The 16,479-nt window shown below is 33.8% G+C and overlaps 1 protein-coding gene across 1 annotated transcript in view; it reads right to left on the bottom strand.

Moving 5' to 3' along the window:
* Positions 1–818: 818 nt before the first annotated feature.
* LOC111085794 (cation-dependent mannose-6-phosphate receptor-like) overlaps positions 819–16,479 on the bottom strand; it is a gene marked incomplete at its 5' end in the record, with an annotated part of 18,524 nt that continues 2,863 nt past the window's right edge. Inside the window, 5 exons of the mRNA XM_022386019.1 lie at positions 819–1,849; positions 3,782–3,908; positions 5,200–5,291; positions 8,398–8,497; positions 9,338–9,462. Of these exons, the coding sequence (XP_022241727.1) occupies positions 1,790–1,849; positions 3,782–3,908; positions 5,200–5,291; positions 8,398–8,497; positions 9,338–9,462 (504 nt within the window). The remainder of the gene's footprint in view (positions 1,850–3,781; positions 3,909–5,199; positions 5,292–8,397; positions 8,498–9,337; positions 9,463–16,479) is intronic.

Raw genomic sequence — 16,479 nt, 5'->3', positions numbered from 1 at the left:
TCTTGAATTTTATAAACTTACATCTTTTTTATCTGAAAAAGTCCCATGATAATTTGATCAGCATCACTAAGCAGGCTAATTAATTGGCCAACTTTCAAAACCGTTTTATGCAATATATAAATAGAGCCCTATATATATAGCCCTTGTGGAGGGGGAACTTCTATTTTTTACGTTTGCTCCTGACCACTTTCTACTATATATACTCATTGACAAGAGCCTCTTCGTCTCAGTTTTTAATATGTTAGTATAAGTATACAAAAGAACATCACAACCTATACAGTAAATTTAATCATTATGTATGTATTGTCAAATCTTTCCAAACATTATACCGAATTATTTATGTCCTAATAAAAATGACTATTAGAAGAGTGTACTTGACATTATTGGAGTGACTACTTAACTTATCCCAAAATTTCTAATTTAATAAAAACGTAATAAACATCATAAAATTGTTTTATCTTGTTACAAACAAATGTGTTTACCGGTAAGTTTTCAGAATCCTGTTTGCAAACAATTCTTGATCCACGTTAATACGATTGTTCAGTCCTTGACCAGTGTGTGCTACTTTAAATCGACAAATTTATCTTCTCAGTTTGCTATGTTTTCCTAAAAGTAGTTCTGGTAGTAATTAAAAGTGAAGACAAAAAAACAAGTTTATTTTTGTTCATGCGTTTAAAAAAGTGAAACCAAAACTTCATTTCTCTCTACGTTTTATGTTGATGAAAATACAAACAAAACACCCGCTTCCTTGACAACGTTAACAAAAGTGCAAACAAAACGCCCGTTTCTTTGATTTGTTTCTGTGTTAATACAAGTGAAGAGAAACAGAAAGTTCGTTGTTTCTTTGTTCATTTATTTATATAGATGAAAAAATAAAACATGCTTCTTCATTCTTGTGTTCATAAAAACAATTTCGTTTTTCTTCTTCATTTGACTACTAGCTGGAGTACCCGTCAGTTGGACGGGTGAAATATAAACTTATTTGTTACAAAGGATAGGAAATTGTGCTTCTATTTTTTTTTCTTGACAAATAAACATCAAAAGTGCAATACAAATAGATAAAGGTACCAAGACTGAAAAGAAAGACATACTGTTTTCAAGAATTCTAACAATTATGGTTACATAGTTCATTCTGATGCTAAGGAATATACAACATTGATAGGTTTTTCGATATTAGATATGGAATTAGTTTGTTGCTGATTGGTCAAGAAATGAGGAAAAGTATTTTGTACGATATCATAGTTTTACTCTGCTACCCCGGATATTAAATTAGAAGGGGGTCCACCTCCCTAATGTCATCCTATATCACTGTATCAAGTTGTGCTAATTTGGTAGTTTTTCCGAAATTAGATAAAAAAGAGACCTAAGAAGCCTCACATCTTTTGCATAACACAGCCAAACTTAGTAGTAGTTTGATTTTTAGTATGGTTGATACAATACATTTGATTCGGGCTAACATTATTTCAGAACGTATCTAATCTTTAACGAACATTTCACAACTGTTGTTGATACAATAAAAAAGAAGAAAAACGCCGGTTGGAACTATTCACACACACACTTTAGAAAAAATATATTGATTTCATCTGGAAATGATTCAATGTTTGTAAACATAGTACATACAGACAAAAAATGTACAAATATGTATCTTAAACGTTTATGAGAGACATTTCAATGTTACTTCAAAATAATTGAATGGTATAATTTAGTGATAAAAGACTGTGGCCGGTCCAATTCTAATGGTAATGTCCTGATTCCTCAAATTGAGTGAGCCTTTCTTTGGTTGGTTTTGCTACAGCTTGTCGTAGTTTACATTTACTCTGCAGCAGTTGAAGGTGAAGAGACATCCGTCCTAGAGAAGTAAACAAATAAAAAAAACAACAACACCTCGAGTGAAATAACAAATAAACTGTTACCTTCATTTGAAGTATTTCTACTTGATTGAGAAATGTGTATAATTTGCATGTTTTAAGGAAAATAAACTCAGACCGTAAGGAATTAGAATCTGTCACTCGACTTACTTTGCAGATGCTAAAAGCCATTAGGCTACCTGGTATATTAACTGATGTAAGTATAAAATTAATGTTAAAGTATCAACACACTAAAGAAAAAAAAACAAGGTTTGGAATGATAAAACTATAAATATAAGTATCATTTAAGCTACACAACAATAATATGCACTACCCATGCAACATATTTCAATATTTCTGAATCGTTTACGTACCGAGAAACGAAGGAGAGGCTTAACAAATAAACCCTTTTGTAAATATTGTTTTTCGCGATATTAACACTTATTCTAAATGCACATAGAGGCATAGGGATAGGGGCCACGTGCCTTCAAATTTTGATCTGGTAGCGAAGTTCTCCTTTGAACGGGGAATGTAGTCTTGTGTATATATGTCAGATTTTAAAAAAATAATATTATATATATATATGTATATGGGTTCCTTTTGTTGCCAGTTGTCGAAATAAATGGCTTTCACTTATATTTCTCAATAGTAATATATACTATGTAGTTGTTGGGCTTAGGATTCTTCTACAGTAGGTGTCTGTGACTTGTTAGCGATAAATTCAACGATGAATAAACAGCACACACTATACTTGTTTTCAAATATATATATATATTCGGAACAAGTTAAACGTATGTACAATAAAGTGTTCACACTATAGAGAATACAAGCATATCGTATACGTTATATCAGTATATGTATAGTTCTCTTCTTCTTGTTAAAAGTCCACTTAGGCCTGGTCAATTAATTTAGAATCTCAGTTGACAAGTCGAACTATTTTCTCCAATGCTATCGCAATATTATTATTAGTGTGGTGTGATTCACTTACGATTGTGGTTTTCTTTCTTCTGAAGATCCTATGTTCCTTTTGTCAAAGTGCACTCAGGCTAATTCAATTACTTTAGAATTTTGCTTTGACGGAATAAACTTATTTTTTTCTTATTTCTTTTTCCACTCCTAGTTGCACCCTAATATATATATCAAAAGTTAGGCCTATCATTTTTACGTTATTTAACTTCCCACCAACTATATTCTATTTGCCTTTTAGCTGTCTAATACTGTCTATTGTTGTCTGTCTGCTGCTGTTTCTCGCTCATCTCACGTTATTTATATCTTTATTTCATAGTCGTCTGGCCACTTTCTATATTCTCGACACCAATTAGTTATTAACAAAAACCTTCTACAATCGTCTGCTTTTAACTCTTATTATAACAAAACTTAAAAATAATAAAATATTCACTCACAAATATAAATTAATCACTAATATTTAAACCAAACAGTCTTGTATATCACGATAGTATAATTATAAAGGAATGTCGCTGTTTCATCTTTGAATTCAATAGGCATGGTTAACATAGAAAATAACGTATCCCAAATTTAAATTTGTTCAGCCTCCTGCGCAACGAGTTCACTTCCCCCATTCCGTTACTTTTGAGGAGATCAAGCTGGTAAATGAATGAGGGTGCAGTTGACTTATGATCTTAATAATACTAAATTTATTTACAAATAACCTCTTTCACGTGAGCAGTAACTGAATGTAATATTATGTTAATTGGATATGTATTTTGTTACATAACTCAATATTATGTTAGATGAACTGGATATTTATTTTGTTGTATACAATTGGATATGATGTTAAATGTAGTTAGTACATATTTTGTTACATAATTGGTTATGGTGTTATATTAATTAAGTATGCATGTTCTACAGTGTTTATGGTGTCAAATGAACTATGCGTACGTTTGGAATCATTTATATGTTATAAAAAAACTCACCTTGATAAGTGAGAGCACATCTTGCCAAAACGCGATGTTTGGTATAACTTCTTTTCCTTTGGCGCCAACTATACAGATATTATACAGGATTCCAATGGTAAGGTAGACTTGAACCGATATCAAAAATCTGCATTACAAGGAATAGATAATTGTTTAAGTACAAAGTAATAATAAAAGAATCGATGAATAATTCTGTATTCAGCAGAATATAGTGTATAACACAAACGATATAGATTTTACCATACTTTACGTTCTTGTGCTTCTAATATTTTGCCACACTTCTAAAATATTAAAAAACGACTTCTATCTTCATGGTTTACAATTTATGTTATTTGAATAATCAATTTTATTCTGACTCTAAAACGAATTTGTTGCACTCCTAAGCTTTTTTTATTACAAAACTGCACAATGGGCTGTCTGTGTTCTGCCAATCACGGGGAATTGAGCCTCGGATTTTAAGTTCATGAGCTTACCGCTGACCCGTCGGGGAGACAAATTTATTTTATTTTCTTCCACTTTCAATAGTATGTCTGAAGAATTAATTAGAAAGAAAGAATTAAACGAAGACGTAAGGCAAACTGGAATATTCTGGAAATAGAGATCGCTAATTTATTGGCTTTAATATATACTTTAAAATCTAGTGTAAGCCAAAATTATGAATAAGTAATTACTACGAAAACAAAACTACCAGAAATGTTTATTGTTCGGATTCTATTTTGGGTGTCATTTCCATTATATCTAATTGGACTGTCGAGGGGCGGATGTAGAATTTTTACTAATGGGGAAAGGAGGAAGTGTTCTTCCACCTGATCATGAAAGTTTTTGAAAAAGTTGCTTTCTTTATTAGGTCGAAAGGTCAATTTGTTTGGAAATTCATCTTAAAGGGACTTGCAACCCCCTATTCTGAATCACCCCTACTGTCATTACTTGATCAATTGACACGAATTTAATCAAAACATTGTAATCTTCTGCTACTTTATATTAAAAGAAAAAACTTAATAAAAACATAAGGACATCAACTGCTTTTTTGACCGTAAATATTGCCCCCCCCCAGTGGCACAGCGGTATGTCTGCGGACCTACAACGCTAGAAACCGGGTTTCGATACCCGTGGTGGACAGAGCACAGATAATTCGCGGTTGTTTGTTTGTTTGTAATTAAGCACAAAGCTACACATTGGGCTTTTTTTTTCTTGTTGTTGATGAAGATTAATAGTACTAATTTCATGGTGCTGATTTGTTATCATTACTTACATTAGAAGTAAAACGCTACCAGTAGATATCCCTGATGATTAATAGTACTAATTTCATGGTGCTGATTTGTTATCATTACTTACATTAGAAGTAAAACGCTACCAGTAGATATCCCTGATGATTAATAGTACTAATTTCATGGTGCTGATTTGTTATCATTACTTACATTAGAAGTAAAACGCTACCAGTAGATATCCCTGATGAATTGTCCTCGTTTAGGATTTGAAGACAAACTTCCTTCCCATGTAAAGTCATTGTCTATGTATGAGACAAGTTGTCAGAAATATTAACCTTTCTATTACCTACAGAGGACTGAGATCATAATATTAAAATGATTTTAAATATGCAAATCAGCAAGTCACATGACAACCACAGCCAATCTAAAGTCGCAGTGGAACATCATGTTTCAGAACTACATTTTGACTTTGGCATTTCCTAACTAGTGTGATGCCACCAAAAACTGATCGCTTTTTGGAAGGGTATGTATGTATGTAACAGCCCTTTCCGACGCAAAATACTTATACATTCAGATATGTTCAGATTTTGGATTTAGAATTTCCAAGATGGGGATATTTCTTGTATCTAATGGTATTAGAAAGCAAAGGGAATACGGTTCAACTTGGGGCACCAGGAACATTCAGAAAGCGATCTGCAACAAATCATACACTACCAATGGTAAACGAGTGCGGCGTCTTGTAACAAGTGAGAATCCACGAACATATAGGCCAGTAGCAACATTACCCAACATAATCAATAAGGATTTATCGTCTGGAAAAGTGACACAGGTTACGTTTACACAACTTGCTTCCACAACAAATCCAGGAAAGAAAAGTCAACTGTTAAAACCTGTATGAAAGATACCTATCCGGGGAGAAATGACAATAAGAGGTAGACTTGTCGAAGTGTGTATGTATCTTGATAACAGTAACAAGTCTTGATTCATTTTATATTGGAGATTGGATGAAAAAAATGACAGTTGAACGTGAGGTATGAATGTAAACCTTGTCTTGGTGAGCCCATACTTTGCTAACTTCGTTACTGTACAAATCCGGTATTTTTGTATAGCACAAAGGGTCCAAACCATTGGTGGTAGTAATAAGAGTCCACCTTGACCTTTATGTACACTTTCCTGATCTTTAACTTGCTACTGATGCAGTATCCAGTGATGATCATAAATTTATTTGAAAAAGTTTCGTGACATGCCGTGTACCATTTTTGAACATACTTCAAGTAGCTGGAGAATGAAATGGGTATTCATATTATTCCTTACGAAGAAATATTGATCGGGTCACTGGATGCAGCATCTATGAATTTCTGGTGATCGGACTGGGCAGGCAGTAGGATATCGTCGTTATTGTACACTAGATTGATTATGGAAGGCCTGCAGTAACAAATGGCAAGCTTTGGACATGACAGCCTTACGAATGAGCCTTTTGTAATGTAAATTATGCTACAAGGATATTGTCAAGATACATGGTTATCTGAGAGTGCTTTACAGGCGTGTCAACATGAACTTGAATGACTTGGTAAGGCTATAAAATCGTTTTATTATAATGTATTCAACCCTCTGTAAACAAATTATAATAAAATAAGTTCTCAAAAAACGTAAAGTAAAATTATAATTACAATGTGTAGTTTCAAGGTAATTTGTAATCTACTACATCTGGTTTTTCTGTTATCATGATTTGACTCATGTTTGACATTACAAATGAAACAAAATTTTACATAACAGTCTTATTTGTGATATAGTAATTGATCTATCCATATATATATGTATATATTAAAAGCATGCCAACTTTTTTCTTTACTTATCTTATAAGCTTTTGGCCGCAATTATAGCAACCTTCAAGAATTTCTGTTTGTTTTAATTATGCACAAAGCTACACAAGGGCTATCTGTGCTTTGCCCACCACGGGTATCGAAACCTGGTTTCTAGCGTTGTAAGTCCGCAGACTTACCGCTGTGCCACTGGGGGGCAAAAATTTCTGTATGTGAAATAAAAACTCACACAAGTGTATTAATTTAAATTTGTTTGTTCTTCACATTTTTAGCGTACAAAACATTGATTTGCATGACTAACAAAAGAAACCATCTATTAACTTTTTTCTTTCATTAGCCCAAGTCTCCCGGTGGCCCAGCGTTAAGTCTGAAGGTTTATAATGCTAAATATAGGGTTTCGGTACCCACGGTGGCGGAATAACGATAGCCCATTGTATATCTTTGTGCTTAGTAACAAGCAAACAAACAATGAGCCCTAATATCAACTGAAATATTTTTATTCTACTTCTCGAGCACATAGATTAAAGTTATCGTTTATAATTTTGTGTTTGTGAGTCTTGAACTCCTATTTATCTATCCGTCTAAGTGTTCTGCCCAAATTGAAATTCGAAGCCACAGTTCTGTTTCATACGTCAAAGCCTAATTACCTAAATACTTTTTAGAGCATTGTAATTTGTCACAAGCTCTCGTTAACTTGGTACATTTTGTTCTGGTAGAGGGAATTTAGGAACTTGTTTCACTGTCAGTCGAATGTTCTGTATGCAATATGTAATACTGATTTTTTTTATAAACAACAACACCTTTTTAGAGCATTGTAAGTTGCCACAAGCTCTCGTTAACTTGGTACATTTTGTTCTGGTAGAGAGGTAAAGGGAATTTAGGAACTTGTTTCACTGTCAGTCGAATGTTCTGTATGCAATATGTAATACTGATTTTTTTATAATTCGTTCTATTCCTATATTTTATTTAATTGATAATTCTTTTAGAAAATAGTGCAATCATAGATACCCATAACTACTGAGCTATTAGAGAAATCTCATATACTGGACTTAATTCGTACATGATCGAGCATGGCCTTGTGGTTAGTGTGCCCAGACTTTGAATCCAAGATTCAATGTTCGCTTCTCGTTGGCACACAACGCGCCCCGCACTTTGGGGTCGTGAGTGCCCTATAAGAGTGAAGGTTAAACCCTACTATTCAGTCAGACAAAAGTAGTCCAAGTGTTGGTTGTGGTCGTTGTTGATTAACTGCCTTCCATCTAGTTTTTCCTTTCAAAATTAGGGAAGGCTAGAGCAAATAGGCCTTGTGTATCTTTCCGCCAAAATTCTTAAACAAACAAACAAACACTTGACCACTTATTGGAAATAAGTTAACGTTTCGGGCATGTGACGCATATATTCTAAAATAATCTATCTTTAAGAAAATTTTAACCAAATTTATATTGAAAAGTATAAAACTTTACTTAGTTCATTAACTATTAAACATAACTAGAATATGCATGATAACAGATAACGCTTACGAAATATATGAATGACTAAGATTTCATCATCCAATCCAGAGACGATCTAAAAAAGAAAAGCTTACAAAATTCGTAGAGGCATTGCCTTGGCAAGGGTCACATCCTTTTACTCTCAAAACAGGAGCTGTTGCAGACTTGTTACATTCAAGAAAAACCAACAAATTCCTGGGGGAAAAAATATATGTATATAAGTATTTTTGGAAAATAAACGTATTTGAAGCACATTATATGTATATATACCATTAGAAACCAGAAGACGCTTAGAACATCACATATGAAAGATACACTCAGCTTGAGAGCGAAAAAAGTTAATGTTGATTTGCGCAAGACTCTCCCTGTGTTTCGTTTAACATACTGCACACAAAAAAAATTACAACATATAAGCAGTCATAAGGTATAACTTGATACCCCGTTATGTCTGTTTTGCCCAAGTTAATTTGGCAAAGTATTTTAGTAATTCATACACAAAGAAACGTTTCCCATTGTTTAGATTAGTATATAGTCGTGGCTGATTTCCTAGTTATTATTTACTGTTAAAAATGTTTAATTTAAAAGTGTTTAATTATAAAAAAATTATATAATTTTTAAAATGTCTTTGTTGGTTGGTTTGTTCAATTTCGCGCAAAGCTACTCGAGGGCTATCTGCACTAGTTGTCCTTAATTTTAAAATGATAGACTAGAGAGAAGACAACTGGTCAATATTACCCACCGCCATCTCTTGGACTACTCTTTACCAACGAGTACTGGGTTGACCATTATAACGCCCCTGTTTCTGAAAGGTGAGCATGTTGGGTTACGGGTTTCGATCCCACGACCCGCAGATTGCTAGTCACGCTCCCTAACCAATAATTTATTGTCAGACTTACCAATACTTGTCATTATTGGATAAATTTACATGCACAAATAAACAATTTAATTTCATTAGTGATTATACTTTGGAAATTTATGTCAGTAGTCATAACAATACCAATATTAAGTTTCCTTGATGAGATATATTACACTTACTTTGAGCGAGGTGGAGATGAGGAGGAAGCAGAATAGTTAACAGCAATGGCTCCCGTAGCAGTCTCCCAAAATTTCGGATTTTGTAAACCTATCACTTCCTGCTTTGTTGCTGTGATTCTACATGCCTGTAAAAAGAATGGTAATATACCTGTAAAGGTATTGTCAGTATGTTTTTTTTTTACTCTTAAACAAATCAATTGATTAAACTGTAATTTCGATTCAATTTGTTCTTCAACTGTAAACTTGGTATTCCTGCAGTTAGAACTTAAATATTCTTGACATTTTTCGACATGGCTTTATTTTTTGAATAGAATAAAAGTGTCAATAACGTATCTCTTATAGGCTAAAGGAACTCAACCAATTAGGATCAGACACAACTAATCAGCTAAGATGGGAGCAAGCGTTAAGCCCATGGCCACACCACAAATTTGATCACATGTCCTATTATTAAACACAAAGTGAGATTTTTTGGCCAAATTTCAAGCAGTTTTTGTGAATTGAATGTTCGTTAAGCCATTAACTTTAGTGTTATCAAGAAATAATAAATGACTACTTAAATATTGATTACTTCATTAAGTGGGATATTGATGCATAAAATCTCTATCATTTTTTGGTTTGTATTGTCATTCCAGTACACTCGTACCTGATTGTTACAAAATGAATTTATTTGGTTGGTTGCTGCTAAACGCAAACTACACAATGGGATATCTGTGTTCTGTCCACCATGGGTATCGAAACCAGATATGTAGCGTCGTAAGCCTAAATACATTCCGTTGAGTCACTGGGGGATATGAATTTAATAACCTTATAAACTTACTAGCTCTTACTGTAATTTTCATGATGAAGTAAGCAATATAAAAAAAATACTTGATTAGAAATGCCTTCCCTCTATCGTTCAGAAACCAGACCTTAACAACACCACTGAATCTCAAACTATGATCAACATATCATGCCTGAGATGAGCAAAAAATGAAAACTTTGAAACCATTGTGAAACGATTAGATAACTAGGTCAACTGCACCTAAATATTGCTTTAAGTGTTTCTAATACATTTGCAGGTTCTACCCCTTTCTTCCCTTCCACGATAACATTAATCACTACTTTTTAAATAAAGTTTTTGAACGCTCAAATTCAGGGAAATAATACCAACTTGTAGCCGCAAAAATCAGCAACCACTAATAGCGAAAGAAAAGGAGGAACACATTGAAAAACTTGTAGCATACAATATTCCTTCAAAATAACATACTATTTTTGGGGGGAGGGGGCTTTTTCTGTTATTATTAGAAGGAATAAACTAGAAAGTAAAATTGTTATAAATCAAGCAAAACTTTGTTGTTGTTTTTTGTGGGCGTTTATTCCTAAGATAACGTTTTAATTGCACTTTATAACAACGATTTGCATTTGCAAATGTAGTTCTTGTCGCTACAGATGGTACCACGAACAACTTAATGTCTGTATGTTTGGTTCACAGCAAATTCGTGATCATACGAAGGGTTTTAGCTAGGAAATTGCCTCCCAATGGCACAGCGGTATGTCTGCGGACTTACAACGCTAGAAACCGGGTTTCAATACCAGTGGTGGCCAGAGCACATACAGCCCATTGTGTAGCTTTGTGCTTAACTTCAAAACAAACAAGCTAGGAAATTATTTTTATCGAGGCAAGAACCAAATACAAATAAAAAGTTATCAGGATTATAAATTACATTTGACCTGTACTCTATTCCTGCTCCTTTATAAAGTTATTAGCTTTTACTGTAATTTTTCTGATGAAGTAATCAATAAAAAAAATACTCGATTAGAAATGCCTTCCCTATATCGTTCATCAACAGAGGTATTTTTAATAAATATTACACTCCCAAGATTCCAGACTTAAATGTTTCCAAATTATAGAGTGTTATAAAGGATTATAAAGTATATTTGACCTGTACTCTATTCCTGCAACATTAGAAGTTGTTTAATTCAACACTACACTCTTGAGCTGAATGTCTTCATTATGACAACGCGATTTTCTTGCGTTAATTTTTCCAGATAACTGCCTCAATGCATGTTACGCTCCTGTCTCAACAGTACAAAGCTGCTATTTTTGTCAGACTTATGGCTGAAGAAGACTTTTCAGAAAAAGAATATTTGTATAGCGAAATTCTTAAACAATGTAAGGTCAAAGAACACAACACTTTAAAGAAATTGTAGCTTTCAATGTTCTCCATGGAAGCAGAGAAGCTTCCACAACATATAGCTTAAGAGAGCAAGAACTCGGGTACTACATTAAGACAAACCGGAACAATGCTCTCATCAGTAAAGTGAATACTATGGTTGACGAAAAAAGAAACCTCTGCAGGAAAAAACCAAAACAACTTCAGTTATGATGCTAGCCTATATTCTGATACCGTTAATAAAATAATAAATTTGCTATGTTTGTTTATTTGTTTGTTGTTAAGCATAAAGTTACACAATGGGCTACCTGTGCTGTGCCCATCAAGAGTATCGAAACCAAGTTTTTGGTGTTATAAGTCCGCATATTTACTGCTGAGTCAATAGGAGCAAAATAATAAATAATAATTTGAAGGCTAATAACCGCTCCTCATAATAAATACGGTTGTTTTCGTGAAAAAAGACGACCAAAAATATAAAATCACACTAATTGTGTTTGACCCAATACCTTCTCTGGTATTATCAGATGCACTGATGACCTTACATTAAGATTAGTGCATAATAACTTGGGAAACACCAAGATAAGTACCATGGAGCTAAATATGAATTATCTAACTCTGACTGAGTTGAACAAAGACCAGTTGCAATGTAAAAGGAAAGTGAATATAAAGATTTATTGGGCAACAACACAAAGTAGAGTTAACAAGTAAAGTCTGACGATAGGCAGTGTTTCGCTGGAGATCAAGACTTATTTGTCTTTAACAATTTGTTAACTTGTAGCCCGTTATTTGTTTTAGACTATGAGAGCATATCATTGTATACAATATTCTATAATGCCATCCCTCTCATTGCACATGCGTTACCCACGTCAGACGTTCATTCCAATAGGAAAATAAGGGAGACTTTTACTTTAAGGCATTATCCGACCTACCAATGGTAAAGATCACTGTCCTTCCCTTCCTGGTGTGTTCTAACAAACAACAATCTTTCCCACAAGGAAGTGCATATGACACTAAAGTGGAAAAATCTAGAACAATAAACAGCCAGAGCGAAAGGAATTTAATCATATTCCTTGAACGTTCTACTGTAAAAATCACATACACACACATCGTGAAGCGTGCATGTGCAAAACTTTTGAAAATTCTAGGTGGACATGAAAGGTTCACCTGAAAAATCTAAAGAACTGAAGAAACACTAAATATACCATGCATAACACACTACCATTCGCCCCTAATTCAGATTCAATGAATCTTTGTACCTTTGATCTGCTTAAACATGATCTTGGAAGATGGCATTCGCGTATAGCGGAAGGTTTGTGGAAAGTTCGTCAAGATGCGTGATTCAATAGTGGTCGTGGCATTTCATTTGTTGGCTTCAGGGACAGCGAGCGTGAGCGTATTTTGTCATTAAAGTTTACTAAATACAAGCAATCAGTATTGAACACCACTTTCACTTAGCGTCAGCTCTTCCCGTAGTAAAAAGAAATGGCTTCCGAAATCGAACTATTCATTCTGTTGCCTATCAGTTTATTTTAGGACTATGGAGGGGTTTCTCCAAACAAAGACCACATCCACAAACCCAATGTAATAACTGATAATCAGGGCTGTGCGCAGGAATTTTAATTTGACCGTTATTGGAGGGGGCAGGTTAAACACACACACATATTATATATATATAAACAATACCATCACGCACAAATACATCATATTCATAGAAATAAACAGCATTACACTCACCAAACTGACCCAATTCGTATGTGTAGAGCTACTGGGGGCCCTGGACCCCCTGCTTAGCCCCTTGTGTACGTTCCTGCTGATTAGTGATTAATTATAATAGTGAAGTAATAACCAAATAACATTATATTACATAATGTCAAATGTATAATTTATTACATTAAATATTTGATAACTTCTCTCTACTACTAATAACAGATAATCGTGTTAATCAGTAACTGCTGCTCATCCACGAAAAATAAGTTTCTAATTTCAATAGTTTGAAATTTCCACTGCAAAAAACAAAACAAAAACTATAAACGTGCATATGCACTCAACAATTGTAATCAAATAACATCTAACGGTGTTAACATAAATAAATTATTGATTTTTTGATAGACTTTCTATTTACCATATATGGATTACGGACAGTGCGTTTTTAATTTGACAAATTAACTATGTTCTGCTTTTAGAAAATCTACCTGTTTTTAGCATTCTTTGGAAGACTGTCATATTTGGTAGGCCCGGCATGGCGTTTAGGGCGTTCGACTCGTAATCTGCGGGTCACGGGTTCGAATCCCCGTCACACCAAACATGCTCGCCCTTTCAGCCGTGGGGGCGTTATAATGTGATGGTCAATCTCACTATTCGTTGGTAAAAGAGTAACCCAAGAGTTGGCGGTGGGTGGTGATGACTAGTTGCCTTCCCTCTTACACTGCTAAATTAGGGATGGCTAGCGCAGATAGCCCTCGTGAAGCTTTGCGCGAAATTCATAACAAACCAAACCATATTTGGTGAATTTAGGTTCTGTTTAAATTATAACTTTCCTTCTTTGTCTAGTCTTATCGAGTAACTGACACTTCAAATGTTTTTTGGGTTAGTTAGTTAATTACTTTTAAGTTGTATTACTTAGAAATACATTTTTATTATGGAGAGGTAGATATAAGAAATAAGCCTTAAACAAGCAAATACGCCATTAATTCTTGATGTTATTTTTATTCTTGTTTTTCTGCTATTCAGTGTCACAAGTAGGCATAGCAAAATTAAAGAGTCCAACATTCGCGAGCGATTGCAGCATATATCCGACACGCAATGCCATCACGGTCAATTTTGACACCAGAAAGATCATGAAAAACCCAGAAAAATCAAAATCTGTCTAAATCACTGACTGGGACCTGCAAGAAGGTATCTTTGTACCAAATCCTATGTAAGTTGGTTGACATACTCGTGAATAGTTCACGAAAACCCCATTGTACTTTCCTTGCTGAAAAATTGAGCAAAAGACAAAAAAATCCAAAAGTGTCTATATCTCTGTTTGGGACCTGCAAAGAATATATAATTCTCACGTAAATTGACGTAAATTAAATATAGCTTAGTAGTTGGCCAAAACCTCTAAAATTATGGGTTTCTTTAACCTTTTGACTCCCGCTAAAATGACCAAAAATAGGTATATCTATATATATTTTTTACGTATATGTATGAGAACTGTAAAGAATATATTTTGTACCGAATCTCATGTAATTTGACCGAAATACGGCGAAGTAATTGTAAAAAACAAACAAAAAAAACACCTAAAAGTATGCTTTTTGTGGCATATTGACCCCTTATAACTACTAAAAATGAGTAAGTCCACCATCTTTGTGAAACAAATTATGTGGGACCTGTAGAAAAGCATCGTTGTACAAATCCCATGTAAATTGGTCAAAATATGTCCGAGTAATTGACCAAAAACTCCAAAAGTATACTTTTTTTATGAGTTCTGACACTCTTAAAAGACTCAAAATGAGCAACCCCAACTATTTTGTAAGTCAATATGTTGGACACATGAAAATTTATATTTGTGTCAATTTTCATCTGGATTGCTGTAAATATGACAGCACTGTAGTCCAAAATATACATTTTTGTGTAGTTTTACCTTTGACCCCATAAAATATTTAAAGAAGAAAAAATTGTGACAAAAAAATTTTGAAGCATTGAAAAAAGATAAAATCCTACCAAGTTTCAAGTCAATCCGCCAACAAAAAAAAAGAAAAAAAAAGAAATGACAATCGAATGAAAATTGTTTGGAAGAGGAAAAAAGAAAGAATGAAAAAGAGACAACAGAATGTCTCCCTGTGAAAACATAATTAAAGTCAAGCGAAGCTGCAGTAGAAGGTAATGATGTTTGTGTGCCTTTGTTCAAAGCATTAGCTTTAGGACCATTCTCCCCATGATACACTTCAACAAAAGATAGCCTTAGGCCTAATACAAAAATACTTTTTCTTTTCAAAACGTTTTATGACCTGAATCCACCTCTGCTCAAAAACCTATCACGTAGATTCAAGACAGGTGAGAAAAGAAAAAAAAAGGTTATATTTTTGATATGTGGTGAAGAAAAACAAAAGTTTCTGACTATTCAAGGTTGTCCTTAAGGCTTCGAATTTTCTTTGAGTATTGAAAGATCTTAAACCTAAATTACTGCCACGGAATGTTGTTGTTGTTGTTATTGCCTCTTGCACAGAGTCCCATAAGGGTTGGTAGTATACTGTAGCGTAATTCTTATTGTACCACTATAATCTAAACTTCAGTCTTTTTATTATGTAGAGGTAGTTTATCTTCCGTTCATTAGAGTGGAAGAAAACAGAGAGAAATCGCTATTTTCCGTGAAGGATGAAAATATTGTTATTTATGTAGAACTAAAGAGAAAACTTTAAAAAAGAGCTAAACAGAGTAAAATGGTTTGAAATAAATATCTTGCTATCATTCTGTGCAAGAATCACGGAACATTTTCATTATTTTTTGCAGTTTCATGTGAAACCCCATGAACCAGCTCTATGGCATTGTTATTGTTAATTGTGATAACTGTTTTGGGTTCTAAGCGGTCCCTTTGGTAGTGCCTTCTTTCTTTTACGTTAATAAAACTTCCATTTCCAAGTTTCACAAATCACGATTTGAATATGTTCCGTTTTATACATGGTGGAATGTCATATTAATAAAACAAGGCAGTTTTATGATAACTGCTATAACTTCTTGCGTTAAATTCTCTCAATGCGGGATCGGTCGATTTGACCGACCACGTGACCTCTTTGTACTCGTTTAAAGTTTTTATACATCTGATACTACTAAATTTTAATATAGTGTGTATATCTTCACGAAATTTGGTAGTCTTTCAGTTAACATTATAAGTCTTTCATATACAAAAAATCATATTTTAGTAAAGTATTTTTAATAAAATAAGAAAAGATTTATCCGTGAATATATCGAGCATTTCAACACTATTGGTTTTGAACAGTCCGTGTG

The sequence above is a fragment of the Limulus polyphemus genome, unplaced genomic scaffold (assembly GCF_000517525.1).
Source record: "Limulus polyphemus unplaced genomic scaffold, Limulus_polyphemus-2.1.2 Scaffold621, whole genome shotgun sequence".
NCBI classification, from domain to species: Eukaryota; Metazoa; Arthropoda; class Merostomata; order Xiphosura; family Limulidae; genus Limulus; species Limulus polyphemus.
The sequence above is the reverse complement of the archived record's forward strand: the minus strand, read 5'-3'. Positions and strand labels throughout refer to the sequence as shown.